Here is a 15,490-nt window from a genome sequence, read left to right on the forward strand (position 1 = left end):
TTCTGGATCCATTTAGCGTCCTTAAAATTGTGCAAATGAGCTGTTTTTGAAATAAATCTCACAATGACCAGGGAGCAAATATTGTTATATTTAATTTGTCAAAAAAATATTTGTAACAGATGTTCAGTACTTCCCTTTTCCATTTAATGATCACATTAGTAAAATGCTATATTTGTGAAAACATGAAAACTACATTTTAAATAATTGCACAATGTTCTACATAATGTTCTGTAAATTTATATATTACTTTATTTTAGACTTTTTAGATGCTTACAGTATATTTGGCACAATTATATTAAAATAGAAAATTTAGCAAATTTTAAAATGAAATGCATGTACACAGGAAGAACATTTTAGACCTAATTCATTAAACATTGTATATACAGGTATGTTAGATTAAAGGTACCTGTTCAATATGTTGCCTCGTTTTCACTTGTATTTTGCACTACCTGAGAACACATAATTTAAATGATAACAAAAAGATAAAAAAATACTTTTTTTTTTTTTACCCAAACCCCGGACTAAGTTACTAATCTTTATGTAGGATATTGATCTTCAGTCTGATGACAGTTCAGCCCACAGCAATGGACGATGACATCCTGGAGAGGATTTATGAGGATAACAAGACTTTGGAAACTGAGCAAGAAATCTGTGAGTGCAGACTTCATGTGCTGTAGGTCAATTCCATTGCAGATGCTATTTATGCTAACAAACTGAACAGATTTACGACCCTCTCAATAATCCCAGAAACATTCTGACTGCAGAATTCCTACAGCAGCTATGCTTGGGGCCACCCATCAGCTTTTGCCTTGACTTGTATTCAAGCAACAGTGTGAAAGCACGCTTGGAACATGAATCAAAATGGACAGTAATTATTGCCCATGGAGCCAGTGTTCAATAGCTTGTTCTCCCAGTAGACCCACTGCAGTACAAACACTGGTAGGAAGAGCTTGTTAGCTGGTGGGCTCCACATAGTTGCCGGGGAAGAAGCCCTCCACGCCGTTCAGGACTCCCTCACACCAGCCGTCCTCATTCCTCTTCGTTAGGTAGATGATGTCACCTTCTTGGAAGGTCAAGTCGCCAAGCTTGTCTGAGCTGTAGCTGTACAAAGCCACCACTGTGAAGGCAGAATGTCCAAGAGTCATGACGACGGCTGGCACACAATAAGGAAACGTCCACGGCCATAAATACATCAGAGGCGATGTCCCCTAATCAGCTAGCTGCCCTTGGCTTGCAGTAAAGACAAAGTCTAATCTGAGCACTTTCCTGCTTTTTTATGTCAACAATCAGTTCATCATCATTAGTCATTTGTGCTTGGTAAATCGCTAGCATTTATTGTCCTGTCCACCTTCTTTTACTCTGTTGCATTTCTGTATACCTTTCTCCAGGTAATTGGCGGGTGCAGACTGGTCATAATCAATAGGAGGAGGAAGGGGTGGTATATCACCAAATTCCTCTGTGGTATCAAGGGGAGGGGGTGGAATCTGGAACTCCAGGTCTAACACAGAAAACAGAAACACAATGTGTGAGAAAAGACGTCTTGGATCTCCTTGGCTTTAACCAACCAAACAACCAGACAGGAAGTCTATGTTTCCAATGAAAAGTGCAACAAAACATCTCCCTGAATGTTACTACTATGAACAACATACGGTGACACTCTTTTCTATGTCATTGTAAATGATTTCAGCAGATAAGCTGCCTCAGTCTAACAATGTTCCTAAAGCAACTGGAAAAGAGGTCAGTTTTAGTCACTTAAGTGTCTAATTCACTGCTCAATCAATATTCATGGTCCTGTTAAGGGTCTCTGGGTGTTCGACCTTCTCTACCCCAAGAAAGCCCACTCACCCAGATGCTGCAAGCGAGAGGTCAGGCTGTACAAAGGACTCAACAAGGCCAGGGGGACTAGAGGAGGAGGGTATGGGGGGGGCGGGGGGATGATGACTGGGCGGCGAGCACAGAGAGACACACAGCTCATTGATGACACACAGCTCATTGGTGACACACAACTCATTGCAGAAAGAAAAGCCAGTGGACATGCACAGTCAAAGTATTACTGGTGAGGAATACAATGTCTATAATTGATTCTATTTTTAAATTAGGTGTGGCAAAAGTCTCAGCAGAAGGATGAAATCTGGTTATGTTTAAAGGAGACGGCCAGAAACAAGGGTGACACTGTCCATAAATAGCTTTTTTACAAACTGCATAACCTTCATATTTAACTCGTGTTGAAGCTGACTTTGGGATTTGTTCTGAACGGCACATAACTGCTGCCTAAACTCAGCTGCATATTTATGGTCAAAAATATCACACAGTTATAGTCTGTTTCGCCGAATGTGAATATGTGGCCACTTCCTGGGTACCTGGGTGCATTTTTTATATGGCGTAGTGGTGCTGGGCTGCGGAAAGGCGTAGAAACCAGCCTTACGTGGGCGAGAAGAGGGGAGAGTGAGAGACAGAGTGTGCAGCGAGCGCACGGAGGGGGCCAGGCGGCCCCGGAGCGACCCTGAGCGCGAGCTGGGAGGGTAGCGCTGTCCCCGAGAGCGCTTGGAGCGAGGAACTGAAGCCCGGAGGAAGCGGAGGTAAAGAAGACACAAAAAAACAAGAATCAGGGCACAGTTCAGCAAAACCCAAGAAAGAGAGAAGCGTCAACCCAACCGAGGCAGCAGGCAGCACAGTGCATAGGAGATGACGGTCTGTCACCCCCTTGTGAATCTGCATCGGCCAGAATTTTTTATGGTAATTTAAATATGGGTCACACCGGCAGAACAACTTTGGACCAGTGTAAGTTGACCACTTGTTACCTGAGCTGAAATCATTCGCTACAGGACATGGGCCCGGAAAATCGAAGCCATCAACAGCGGGGGGGGGCAAAGGCTGGTCTGGTATCATAGGGAAGGAGTTTTCTTCAGCCACTGGAATAGGAAATTAGGCTTTAGGTCACATGCGCTATTCCGTTCATCGTTATGCTTAGAGCTGGTTTTGAAGGCTTGCTTAACCACATCCTGCTGCAATGTCACAGAGATAAAACTGGGACTCGTCTCTAAGGAAGGCGAACGTTTTGATTTTTGTGGTCCCTCGTATTTAAAAGAAACGCCACACTCCAAAAATAAGGCAGGATGTGTTACTCTTTTGTGAATAAATGCATTTATAATGAGAGTGATTTCAAGCTCCTGACTCCAGAGCCCAACTACAAAACCAGCTGTGCAGATATTGTTCTATCATTCATCTTTTTACTGAAAGTACTGACCGGTCTCTAGTGGGGGAGCAGGCGGGGGAGGCGGGATAGAGGGTCCGGGGGGTGGCGGCGGTGGTGGGGGAGGCACATCTAGGGAGTTGCTTGAGGATGGAGGAGGTGGCGGATAAGGCACGCTGGGCTCAGCCAGGAAAGGGGGAGGGAGTGAATTGTCCTCCATGGGAGAAGCGGCGACGTTAGGAATCACGGGTGGGGGCACTGCAATTCCAAAGCTGGACCTGTTGGGGGGGAAGATTTCAAACGCTATAAACACAGCAGGGATACAACAGACAACGGCTAAGCTCTCCGCGGTCTCGCCGGACACAGGAAGCACCGTGAGCCCTGACAGACTGAGGGAGGAATTCCCATGGTTCTAAAACTAGGACTAAGAAATGGTACAAGTTGATCATAGGTTATGCTAATTAACAGCAACTTTCCCTGTAATTATTTGGAGATTTTCCAGATTTTTCACTGATATTACAAAATAATATCAGGGGCTGTCTGACCCTGCGCTCTCATTGTACATTGCTTTCATTGATGGCTTTGAACGCCTCAAAAAAAAGCCATATTGAAGGGTTGGTATTAACCTGATATTAACCTACCTACTGTGTGTCATTCCTATACTTTGGATATTTTGATTCTTGAAGGTGCTATAGCAGAATTCCATAAGGCTACTCCAAGAACAATCAACAACATGCGTAAGACAGTGCCAATGGCCTGCAGTGTGCTTTTCTCATACCCCTCTCTTATTTATCTATTTATCTATTTATTTTTATAAATTAATTGTTGTTTTTCTTCTTTTTTCACTACTGCTCAGATATTGGTTCTACTTCTTTCATATCAGGCATTGTAGTGTTTTGTGTTGAGTGTTATTGTCTTAAAGCAATAAAAATATATTCGAAAAAAAAAAAGTACATTGCTTTGGATTAAATCATCAGCAAGAATGTGAATATCAGAAGCATGTCACTGGAACCTCCTACCCGCCTTCAAGCTTACCCAACGGAGCGCTCATTGAGGGAGGAGAGGGATGGTCCCCTGGACATCGCTGGGGCGACGGGGCACTGCACGGGCTCAGGGGCACGGCTGTTTCGGCTGCAGAAGCACCAGGCATGTGCTTGTTATGGGCAACTAGCAAGCAGGCACTTTCACTGCATCTCAGGACAGATTCATGAGAAACTCAGGCTCTGACAGCAGTGTTTCCCAATCTGGCCCTCAGGGACCCACAAACACTCCAAGTTTTTGCTCCCTGCCAGCTCCCAGGAGCTGAAAGGGAGCAAAACCATTGACCGATTATGGGTCCCTGAGGACTGAGTTGGGAGACAGTGTATCACACCACAAAACTCTTGTTTATATAACATATGCAAAAAAAAATAAAAAATTTAGCAAAAAAAAATATATGCGATTTTTTTTTCTAAATTATCCACCAGTAAGGCATACAGTGTCACTGCAATCAAAACATTCCTTTAAAACAGGCATGACAGCGATTACACTTCCAACTTCGATTTTTCTAAAACAGATGCTCCTCGACTTACGATGGAGTTACGCTCCGATGAACTCATTGTAAGTTAAAAATATCATAAAATATCGAACATGAATATGATATGACATGTATTAATATATATAAAGGTAGATTGGATAAATTGAAGACAGCAGTAATTGAAAAGAAAACAAATACAAATTCAAATTTATCCTATCATGAAAGTACTGTACAAAGAAACAGATTTACACTGACTTAATCAAGATACGTTATTAAACGCTATAAGAGATATTCACGCTCATCACTGGTACAGTGCAGAGGCTGGAAGTGCGGCTGCGTGGATGCTGCCGTCACATGGTATCAGTAGAAAATATCATATGGTATATCGCTAGCCTAGGGACAGAAATTCAGAATTCAAAGTCTGATGACTTTTAAATATGCATTGCTATCGTACCGTCATAGAGTGCGTGAAAATATCAGCCAGGCTGTATAACTTCAGCCTGAGCACCTGTAGGACACATTCTGTGGTTGCTCAGGTTTGTCACCTTTGACACGATGACTGTGCTTTCTGATTCCTGCTAATAGGAATCATCCGTCTCCTGCAATGCCGGTAATTTTCCTAACTTGGGTGTGTCTTAGATTGATAAGGCCACCAGTAAGTGTTCCTAACCTTGGTCAGGATGGGCAATCAGTAGCAGATTGCTGAATCATTTCTCAGACACTGACATACACTAAAAAGATAAGGTATCTGCCCAAGCTAAGATTCACTATTACACCGACCGTGACGTACACATGACTGTGGTCATGACTTAATCATATGCAGGTAGTATCTGCTTACCTTACTCCGCAGCCGCAGTTTCCCTTATGCCTACGAATTCAACAGCAACTACTTTTACAGGTATTTTTCCCCGAAAGTAGAGCGATCTGTTGTCACAGAACACAAACAGGATTTTCCGAAGCCAGGACAAAACGCTGACGTACCCCAGGGTGCCCCCAGCATCCCGGCTGCTCTGCTTGCGGATCATGGTGCCCGTCTTTCCCAGCTGCTTCCCAGAGTCCTGAGAATGAAATGCGAGATCTCGCCATCCAGCATCTCAGCAACAGAAAGCGCCTTTTGTTATCTCCATAGCCTCCTGTGAGAAAAGCTCCCTTACTCTGAGAAGCACTCTGAGAAGATCTGAGCAGTGCTCACAATTTATGCGTCTGTAATTAACCATAAATATCTTCATATTTGGTGTGAGGCACAGCAGATGCACTCATCAGGACTTGCCAGTGCCCTGATATAGGAATTTCAAGAACATCGCAGTGTTTGGTTAATACATGGTAATACAGAATACGCTGAAATTTGTCGAGAGAAACTTAATAGATAATCAAGATAATGCAATTTTATTAACGTTAAGAGGGATGCTCATTAAGAAAATAAGAATATTAATAATGCTTATTAAGGTTATTCAGAATAATGCAGAACAATAGACATGCATTCAAGTCTTCCTTAATTTAAAACAATTAAGCATATTTTTTATGACAAATTAGGCCACTTCATACTTTGCATGAATCTGAGAATGACTTCAAATCTAATAACACAATGGCAACTATTAAGCAAGCTTTTGGGTTGAAAGCAGATGGAATAGGAAGGCTTTGACATGACAAATCCATCCATCCGTTTTCCAAACCGCTTATCCTGCTGGGTCGCGGGGGGTCCGGAGCCTATCCCGGAAGCAATGGGCACGAGGGAGGGAACAACCCAGGATGGGAGGCCAGCCCATCGCAGGGCACACTCACACACCATACACTCACACATGCACTCCTACGGGCAATTTAGCAACTCCAATTAGCCTCAGCATGTCTTTTGGACTGTGGGGGGAAACCGGAGTACCCGGAGGAAACCCCACAACGACATGGGGAGAACATGCAAACTCCGCACACATGTGACCCAGGCGGAGACTCGAACCCGGGTCCCCGACATGACAAATGTCATGTACAATTCACAGAGAGTAATTTTCATGTGATGATGCAAATGTCCTCACTTACAGGTGCTTACTGAAGAAGCTCCCATGCATTGAAGAAGCTCCCATGCATTGAAGAAGCTCCCTTGCACTGAAAAAGCTCCCATGCACTGAAGAAGCTCCCATGCATTGAAGAAGCTTCCATGCACTGAAGAAGCTCCCATGCACTGAAGAAGCTCCCATGCACTGAAGAAGCTCCACATTTCATTAACAAACACTGTGATGAAAAGGTATGTCACAGGGTTGTGATGTAAATCAAGTTTAAATGACCGGGGTTATAGCGCTAATAGTCCAGGCAGTGATGTCAGTGTCCTTCCAGCACCGCCAGGAGTGTTCCCAGCAAGTCGCTAACAAGTCGTAGCAGGAATCTAAGCAGTGATTTAATGACAATGGTTTGTTGTTTTTTCATTTCATATACTGCATGTAGGCCATGTGATGATTGACAGTATCAGGAAATAGAAATTTCTGTTTTTAACCAGGAATTAATTATTCCCTGAAATTAATTACATTAGAAAGTAAGGTTCACAATAAAAGAAAAATTTGTGTTGTTTTCTTACCATTATTTGCAAATTATTGATTTCTTTCTAAATTCACAGAATATGAATCACATATATATATATATATATATATATATATATATATATATATATATATATATAGATGAATCACACACACACAGACACAGACACACACTTAGCACAAGGATTGATATATTCTCACCACAAGGGGGCAGGCTTTGGAATGATGTACTCATAAATAATTTATGTACAGGAATTTTAATTCCTTATCTTGCATAAACACCATGTCAACCAAGTTCAGCTCAATTCTGAGAAAACTGTTTTTGCTATGATGTCAAATATGTTATTTCTGTGCATCAAGCAACACTACACAGTATTTAGGTCTTCAAATGTACCAAACACTCTCCTGTTTTCACAGATGATTTTTTTCCCCTCCGAAAGTGGTATTTATTTCTCACATGCATGCAGCATTTCCTTTTCAGGCAAACATAAACACAATTGCGGTGCGACGCAAGGCAGAAGGAGACGCAGCGTGAGACGTTGCCCAGTGACACAGGCCAGCCGACATTGTTCCTGCACTGCAACAACGGGCTGTGCAACCTCATAATCAAGATCTTTCCACAGCCTGTCTACGTAAAAACAGACACAGAGCCACGTCTGGTGCTAGCTGATGCATTTCTCACTGGGTTCCTTTCGGTGGAAAAAAAAGCCTGTAATTGAGGTCGTCTCACTGCAACTGCATCATATCACACAGGATGTGGGAAGCTAGCATGTGAAAGAGTGTCTCCATGCGATTGGCTGAGCTGAGAAACAGGCAGAAGCTCCGAAAACAAAGCGTCTCGCTTTTTGTAGCAAATGTCACTGTGTGGAGCAACAAGCATTATTTCAAACACTGCCATACATGGCATAGTACCTCATAAGCAACACACTAATGTACTACTGACCTCACTGGTACGTCACTTTGGACAAAAGTGTCTTGTAAAGAAATAAATGTAAGATATAAATATTAAACTCAGTATCTGGTCTATTGTAATGTAATTGAACTGCACTCAAGCATTTTAGGAGCAGTCTGGGTCTCGGTCCAACATACATTAAATTGCTGCATTTGTGGTGCCATTGTACCAATGACCAACATTCACATGATCAACGTAGACACGCTGATTAGCCTATTTGCACATCTTTGGGCTGCAGGAGGAAACTGGAGAATCAAGAGGAGAGCTTCCCGGCACGGGGAGAACACACAAACACAGAGCAGAGGCGGGATTTCAACCAGCAACCCTGCAGGAGAGAGCCGAGAGGACTACCGGCCAGCTAGCTAAATACTGCAGGCATTACTATCAATTCACAAATGAAATTAGGAATTAAATACTGAGGAATAAAAGTGAAAACGGAGCGTGCTGTCTGGAGCATTCTGTTCCGATCCGCGCCTCCGGGCACTGGAGACACTGCACTGCTTACAGGCAGCTAGCTGGAGGCGCATTGCATGTGTCAAGGGGAAGCAGAACGACTCATCTGACACTTTTTTCAATCTTAGTGTCCATGGGTCCTTAACACTTATTGCATCTATATACTTGTGACCAAATGCAAAATGTGTGACATGCTTTTTTTGGATCTAACATGGGTTGGCTTCCATGTATTCATGGAAATGGTTTCATTCTTTACCGTTCCGTGAAAGTATTACAGACAAGAAAACATGTCATGATGATTCAACGCCCGTTAAATTTGGGGGGACCTCAGTCTGTAACACGTGCTCCTAGTGCGCCAGGACTGCTGGGGTGTTTGGGCTAGAACCCAGTGTAGAACCCAGCCTAACTCACCTTCATGCCATGTCCCACTGAATCCAGGGCAGAGTAGGTGATGGGTGTGCGTGAGTACTTTGGCTGGGCATCCTGGGGGGCGGGGGAGATAATCTTCTGGCTACGCGGCACCTTCTTCACGGTGGTGAACACACCAATTTCTCTCCGAGCCACCTTCTCACGGTGCATATCTACCGTCTGCGAGAAAAGCACACTCGAATTACTCTCTACTCAGAATCACAGGAATCACAAGTTTTCACCTGCCTCGGTCGTGGTGGACCTCGCGGGGCCTGTACCTGTCATCGCCAGGTCACTAGTTCAAATCTCATGGCACTTGACTGCTATTGCTCAAGAAACTGGTCGTTCCCACTTTGTCAACTGCATGCCACCTCAGATAAGCGGCTGCTAAATAAATCATCATGTTTCGCTTTGTTGCCCATTAGATTGTATTTTCCAGAATTTTAAGGATTGCTTTAGCTGGATTCCCCTTCATTAAAATGGGGGGAAAAAACAGTTAACTATTCCTAGAATCATTCTGGAATTCCCAAAGAGCGACGGGAGTGTTACTCACGGTTAATCGGTTTATTCAGAAGTACACAAAGTGATGGCGGCCCCATTAGCACAGGTGACCTGGTTTGGCATGCCGAGCACGTATGCCGTGCCAGGGGAACGGCTGCCAGGAATTGGGTGCTGGGAATGGGGGGCTCTACTGGGACATGGGACTAGAGGTCTCCCCCCCCCCCAAGCCCCCCACCCCACAAGTAAACGAACGAGCCGCACAATAGACACTGGAAGCAGTCCAAGGAAGGAGAGGGCAGTTTAATACACTGATCACAGACTCATAGAAGTAAAAGGGGGTGGGGGCGCCCCCGTCTCTATGCTGCCTGGTGCTTGCACTCAGAGGAAGGCTGTACTAATCTGTAGGCAATAGGGAGCTGTCTCAGGGCACCTCAGAAAGAGAGCTGGCAGGGATGTGAAGTCAGACAGCATCTCCGTGGGAAAAGGCAGACGTTTGTTTGAGAGTCGCACAATGAGCAGGCAGGGAAATTCATTAACGGCGCATCCCTCTCGGAGAAAATGGCAGCTTCATTTCTGTCTCACGCCACCTTCTAATAAATTCAGCATACTTCTCCATAGGCAGAGCACCGAACTCTTAGCATCGGCATGTGGTAATGCAGTGTGCCTGGCTGGGCCAGGCCTGCAGCCAGAAATGAATTTCAAGGGGGAACCGGCAAATTTCTAGGGGGGTTCAAATCTGCAAAATTACTACGTGGCTACACGCATGATCTAGGCATTCCTATTACATGTACTGGCCTTATTAGTGCACACAGACAAATCACATTCAAACACTAGGCGTATTACTACACACAGGCTAAACAAATTTAGGTAACACTTTACATAAAGCAGTCAATATAATGCATTATTGATACCTTCATAATACATTATAATGCATTCATAAAGTATTATAAACATAGCTATAACTATTTATAACACATTATAGAATAGAATAGAACAGAATAGAATAGAATAGAATAGATTAGAATAGAATAGAATAGAATAGAATAGAATAGAATAGAATAGAAAGCCTTTATTGTCATTATACAGGGGCACAGATGCTACTTGTACAACTAAACTGCAGAACATTACGTTCTCAGTATAACTAAATTATACCTGTGTACAATGCATTATGAATGCTCTATGAAGCTTTCATCTGTAATGCATTATAAATATCTTCATAACGCATTATAATGGCTAGTATAAGCCATTATGATGCATTATGAAGGTATTTATAATGCATTATAAATGTGTGCATTAAGTAAAATGTTATCCAAATTTACTTTCCAGTATTAAGGAGTGACTGATGCAAGAATTTGTTAATGTTTAGTAACGTTAAAAACAACAGTGAGTATGTACTGTAGGAACGTGTACGCTAAATATTTCAATGAACAAATGACCTTCGCATGACTGGCCACTATGAGACACACGGTTGGCTCTACCTGGGACAGCAGGTTGATTGAGGATTCCATCTTGCCCAGCTGGGTGGTCTGGGCATCCAGAAGCTTGAGGACATTGCTGGCCAGTGTGCTGATCTGGTAGGCCACGCTGGCCAGCGACTGAGTGGTGTACGCTTTGGTCTCCTCCAAGGCCTTCTTATAGTCATTGCCCTGATATTGCAGCAGAAGAAACAACAGGTCATGAGACAGACGCTGTCTTAACGTCAGTAACCTCTAAAAATGCTCTTCCTGTATTGCTGGGATGTGGGGTCAAAAAGGAGAAGTAGTGAAAAAGGCTACAGCAGTAATATGCAATTGTTGGTTCACCAATAAAAAATAGGCCATGATTTTATGAATTCAATTTTGAATGTAGAACCCTGCTAATGTGGTTACTTTCATACAAAAGCATAGTGTTTCCATTATTCCATTATTATTATTAATACATGATGGATGTACCTGCTGTTTTTATTCATGGTGCATCCACCACAGCCCCTTACTGTGTTTTCCGCTGCCCTATCTGTGTCTGTACTGTAATCTAACCATGTAACCACATGACCTGTCCTTTGCCAAGAATCACACTACTTGTCCAAGTCTCTGTAATATTTATTTCTATTTTTAACAGTTTGCATTCAAAAGTCCAATAAACCGATATCTAAACTTCCGTTCTCTTCTTGCGAACTAGAAATATCACTTTTTAATTAACTTTCTGCAGTTTCAATAAATATTCGCCGTTTTGCATTGATTTCTGTGTTAAACTTAGGGTTTATTTTCTATTTAAGTGTGCAGTTTCCCACACATACGGATGGAAATTGTCTTATAACCATTCATTTAGTTCTGCTTTCACAATTACTCAAACTGGTATCTGTAACTACTATGAATTCAAATCCTTTTTATTTGATGCTTTTATCACGCATATGAACCAGTAGAGAGTCAAGCTGTAAAAATGAATTTTAGAAATGCTTACTTTTGTCTGAAAAACCCTGCTCTGTTATGGAAAATATGTTAACATATTTTAGGTTGACCAATTTCTGTAAGTACAGGGCAAAGGTGCTTCTATTCCTGCTGTTTCTTTCTAGCAATCCTGAAATGATTTTGATGGCTAACCACCCAAATCACTTTTCCAAGCATGTGTGTTTTCAAGCACCTTAAAGAATTGCATGACTCTGAAATACAGGCAACGGGACAAGTCCAGACAGGCAGGAAAAATTTTGCCCCAAGATATACTTTTTTTTTTCTAAATGTGTAACAACTCTCACTAGATGTCAGGTATTTCAAGACCAATTATCTAAAACATAATGCCTTTATGATTTAAATATGTTTATGCTCTTAGCATTCAGTTGAGTGACGCCTGTTGAATGAATCAAGCGGCACTTTTCTCTTAAAACTGTAAGCGACTAAAGGTAATTAAGACGCAATAACAAAAAGTGTAACGTCACTTTAAACATTTAGTGAATTTCAGCTCTATCCACGTTTAACTTGTTCCCCCCCCCCAATATAATTTCTAGACCCTTCACACATTTTGTCACCACTATCGAATCATCGCGCACAAATATTTTAAAAGCATAGTGTAGTACTGAAACAACACGCCTTATTCAAGTTGCACACAGAATGTTACTAAGATTTTACTGTTTAGTTAACATTTATATTTGTTGATATGCTCTTACACATTCTTAAATAGGTTTAGAATGATCTTACCGTATTTTATAAAACGCACCCAAATACTGCATATATCTTTTGAAACGTGTACGTACAATTAAGTCGGTCACATGACATTGAAAAAGTGAAAAATCATTGAAGCGCTTTTATTCTAGTCGGCTTTAGGCAAGGGCAGCTCCGTAGTACAGAGTCACTCACCTCCAGATAGCTGCGCTCGCAGTATTCCGCGACCTTGTGCAGGTTATTATAATTGTCAAGGAGAGACTGTCGTGCGGCTGGAGCCTCCTGCAGGATCTTCTTTATATCATCGGCACAGTTCTGGTCCTTCATGTTTGCCCGGGGTCCCTTTCAGGGCTCCGTAACGCGCTTCTCCCCCAGCAGGAGCTGAGAGACGGTCCGACACGGATAGAGAGAAGCGTAACTCGAAGAGTCCGACTTCTGTTCCTGTTCGAGATGAAGGAGACCGCAGCAAGAGCACCAGATGAGGGGGCGGGGGCGCTCGGCGCCCCTCTGCTGACCGAGATAATGTTTGCCTCCGAGCTTCAGTCTTGTTCTCAACTCCCTGGCATTATTAAATGGTAGATGGTTTAGACATGCGCAGGCCGTCCTCGGATGTTCTAAACGTTTTATTCTCTGCTTGACAGAGACAAAGAGGTAGAGCAGACAAAGCTTTGCGGTTCATGACCGTAGACAGGAAGAGTGAAATTTCTTGTCTGGTTTGTTTGCTAATGACAAATTCAGTAATATATGAAATATTATGTTTCATGTCATTTTTTACATCCGACTTTGTAGGGAAATACCAGCTTCCTCATTATAGGTCGTATTTTTTTCATCACATTCATTAAGTCAGCTGCTTGAAAGTAATGTGTCTCGCAACAACACAGTTTAGAAGTTTATTTTTTTGGTTAAAAAAATCAAGACGAAAATTTAAAAAGGGTTTTATATATACATTAAAACTAAAGTATTGAAATAGGGGTTCAGCATGGGCCACAAACTGACATAGAATCTGGGCAAACGGCACAACATCTGGGCCACGGATCTGGGGGTGGCAAGGGGTGGGCATGGCCACCCTGACTGAACCCAGGCCACCTCCATTGTATTTGCATTTTGGTGAAATCAGACTTTGATTAAAAAACTCCTTTCCTTACGTAACTGTTTCTCTGTGTCCCTGACAATATATTGATAAAGAATGAGCTTATAGTGCCGCTGAGGTAAACATGTACTCTCAGAACAGGAGTAATGCTGAAGTCTGGGGATCTTCTACTTTTTACCTTGTTACCTTAACTGCAGGAAATTAACATAAATGTGTATTTGATAATTCCACCACTGCCTGATCTATAAACAATGTGGAGTTATATCGCTTAGGTACCTGACTGTAGGAGAAGGAGCTCGTCACCAAACAGCGCCCTGCCCTGGAACGCCCTAACCCTCTCCTGAGCTTGTGCTTGTTTCGCTGCCATCCATCTTCCAGGCAGTTACAGGCTTGCAGTGCCCTTCAGCCTATCCTAGGGAGCTCAGGACGCCAAGCTGGGGAACGCAAACGATGGCAGCCAGCCCATCACAGGAAACACATTCATTATGGGACATTTATGGACACCTTGCGTATCTCAGAATGGGGGGGGGGGGGGGGGAGGTAGTCATGTGACACAGAGGGAACATGCAAACTCCATAAGCACTCATGACAGAGGGAAGATCCACACCCTCCGGCCCTGGAAGTGTGAGGTAAGTGCCCCTCATTTGAGTCACAATGTGTTTTTTTATACCTTTGCAGGGTAATAATAAAGGAAACTGGTATCACTACCCCACACATAATGGATAGTATTCAGGCTTAAAACCAGCTCACATGGCTGCTGAATACTAAAGCGCGCCACTCTCATGCACTAGACCTCAATTCAGAGCCAGAGGTAGAATTGAGATACAATTTACATTTTTTTCTGCCTTTGGACCCTGTGAATTTCACAATCTATTAGAAAGAAATTGCCATAACTGTCTTCATTATTAGTCAGTAATATCCATGCGTGTGTCGGCCCTCTTCCGTTGCAAACAGCAATGCCGCACCATTAATTTACCCTGGTGGACATCCTGATCCTACAACGGCCAGCTATTTTTTTCAATAGAAAGTCAAGGGGGCTTGGAGTCCAGCACAGGATGGACGGGATGCCAGTCTATCTCCAGGCACACACTTTTACCCGAGGAGCCAGGCAGAGCATGTGACCTAATGCCACTCCCCTAACCTGGGGGCCTGCCCAACAGCGCCGGTCGAATGTGCCACTGTGCCAAGGTACCTGCTTGCTGGCAAAATTCAGTACCTCTCTGCAGCTGATTTTAGTTTCCTGTTCTCTTTATCTTTCTGTTTTTCGAGGTTGTTGCAGAAAATGCAACATATAGGCAAGCATCAAATAAGCATAATTTATATCCTTAGATGAATGCAAAAGTCTTTTCATACCAAAAGCAAAAAGGGCAGCGGTTAAGGGCGTATGAATGGAGGGGACTGGCTTGATTTTAAAGTTGTTTTTGTCTGACCTTCAGCGCCTGCAGACAGTGCCGCTGCTTCCCTCTCTCACTGACCCACTACCAGCTTCCCAGGCTAAAAAAAGTTAAGAATCAGACAAGGTGCTCTTTCCAACCATCTCGCCCCCTATAAATCACACTTTTTACAGAGCTGCTGTAACAACTGGTGAAAAGGAAGACTGGTATCAGGGCTTTCTGATCAATATACACTCATTCATGCATCCACGCTGATCCCGATCCACTGTATTAGGTACAGTACACCAACTAAGCAGCAGGTAGGACCCACTTTTAAGGTAGATG

General features: G+C 43.1%; 1 protein-coding gene across 1 annotated transcript; it reads right to left on the reverse strand.

Moving 5' to 3' along the window:
* Positions 1 to 76: 76 nt before the first annotated feature.
* On the reverse strand, positions 77 to 13,383 carry LOC125742757 (ABI gene family member 3-like). Its single transcript, XM_049015077.1, has 9 exons — positions 12,878 to 13,383; positions 11,027 to 11,194; positions 9,051 to 9,227; positions 5,691 to 5,767; positions 4,229 to 4,324; positions 3,248 to 3,471; positions 2,802 to 2,912; positions 1,379 to 1,498; positions 77 to 1,117 (listed from the first exon to the last, which is right to left on the reverse strand). The coding sequence occupies exons 1-9, from the start codon at positions 13,007 to 13,009 to the stop codon at positions 954 to 956; spliced, it is 1,269 nt and encodes a 422-aa protein (XP_048871034.1). The 5' UTR covers positions 13,010 to 13,383; the 3' UTR covers positions 77 to 953.
* Between the last annotated feature and the right edge of the window lie 2,107 nt (positions 13,384 to 15,490).

The sequence above is a fragment of the Brienomyrus brachyistius genome, chromosome 5 (genome assembly GCF_023856365.1).
Source record: "Brienomyrus brachyistius isolate T26 chromosome 5, BBRACH_0.4, whole genome shotgun sequence".
NCBI lineage: Eukaryota > Metazoa > Chordata > Actinopteri > Osteoglossiformes > Mormyridae > Brienomyrus > Brienomyrus brachyistius.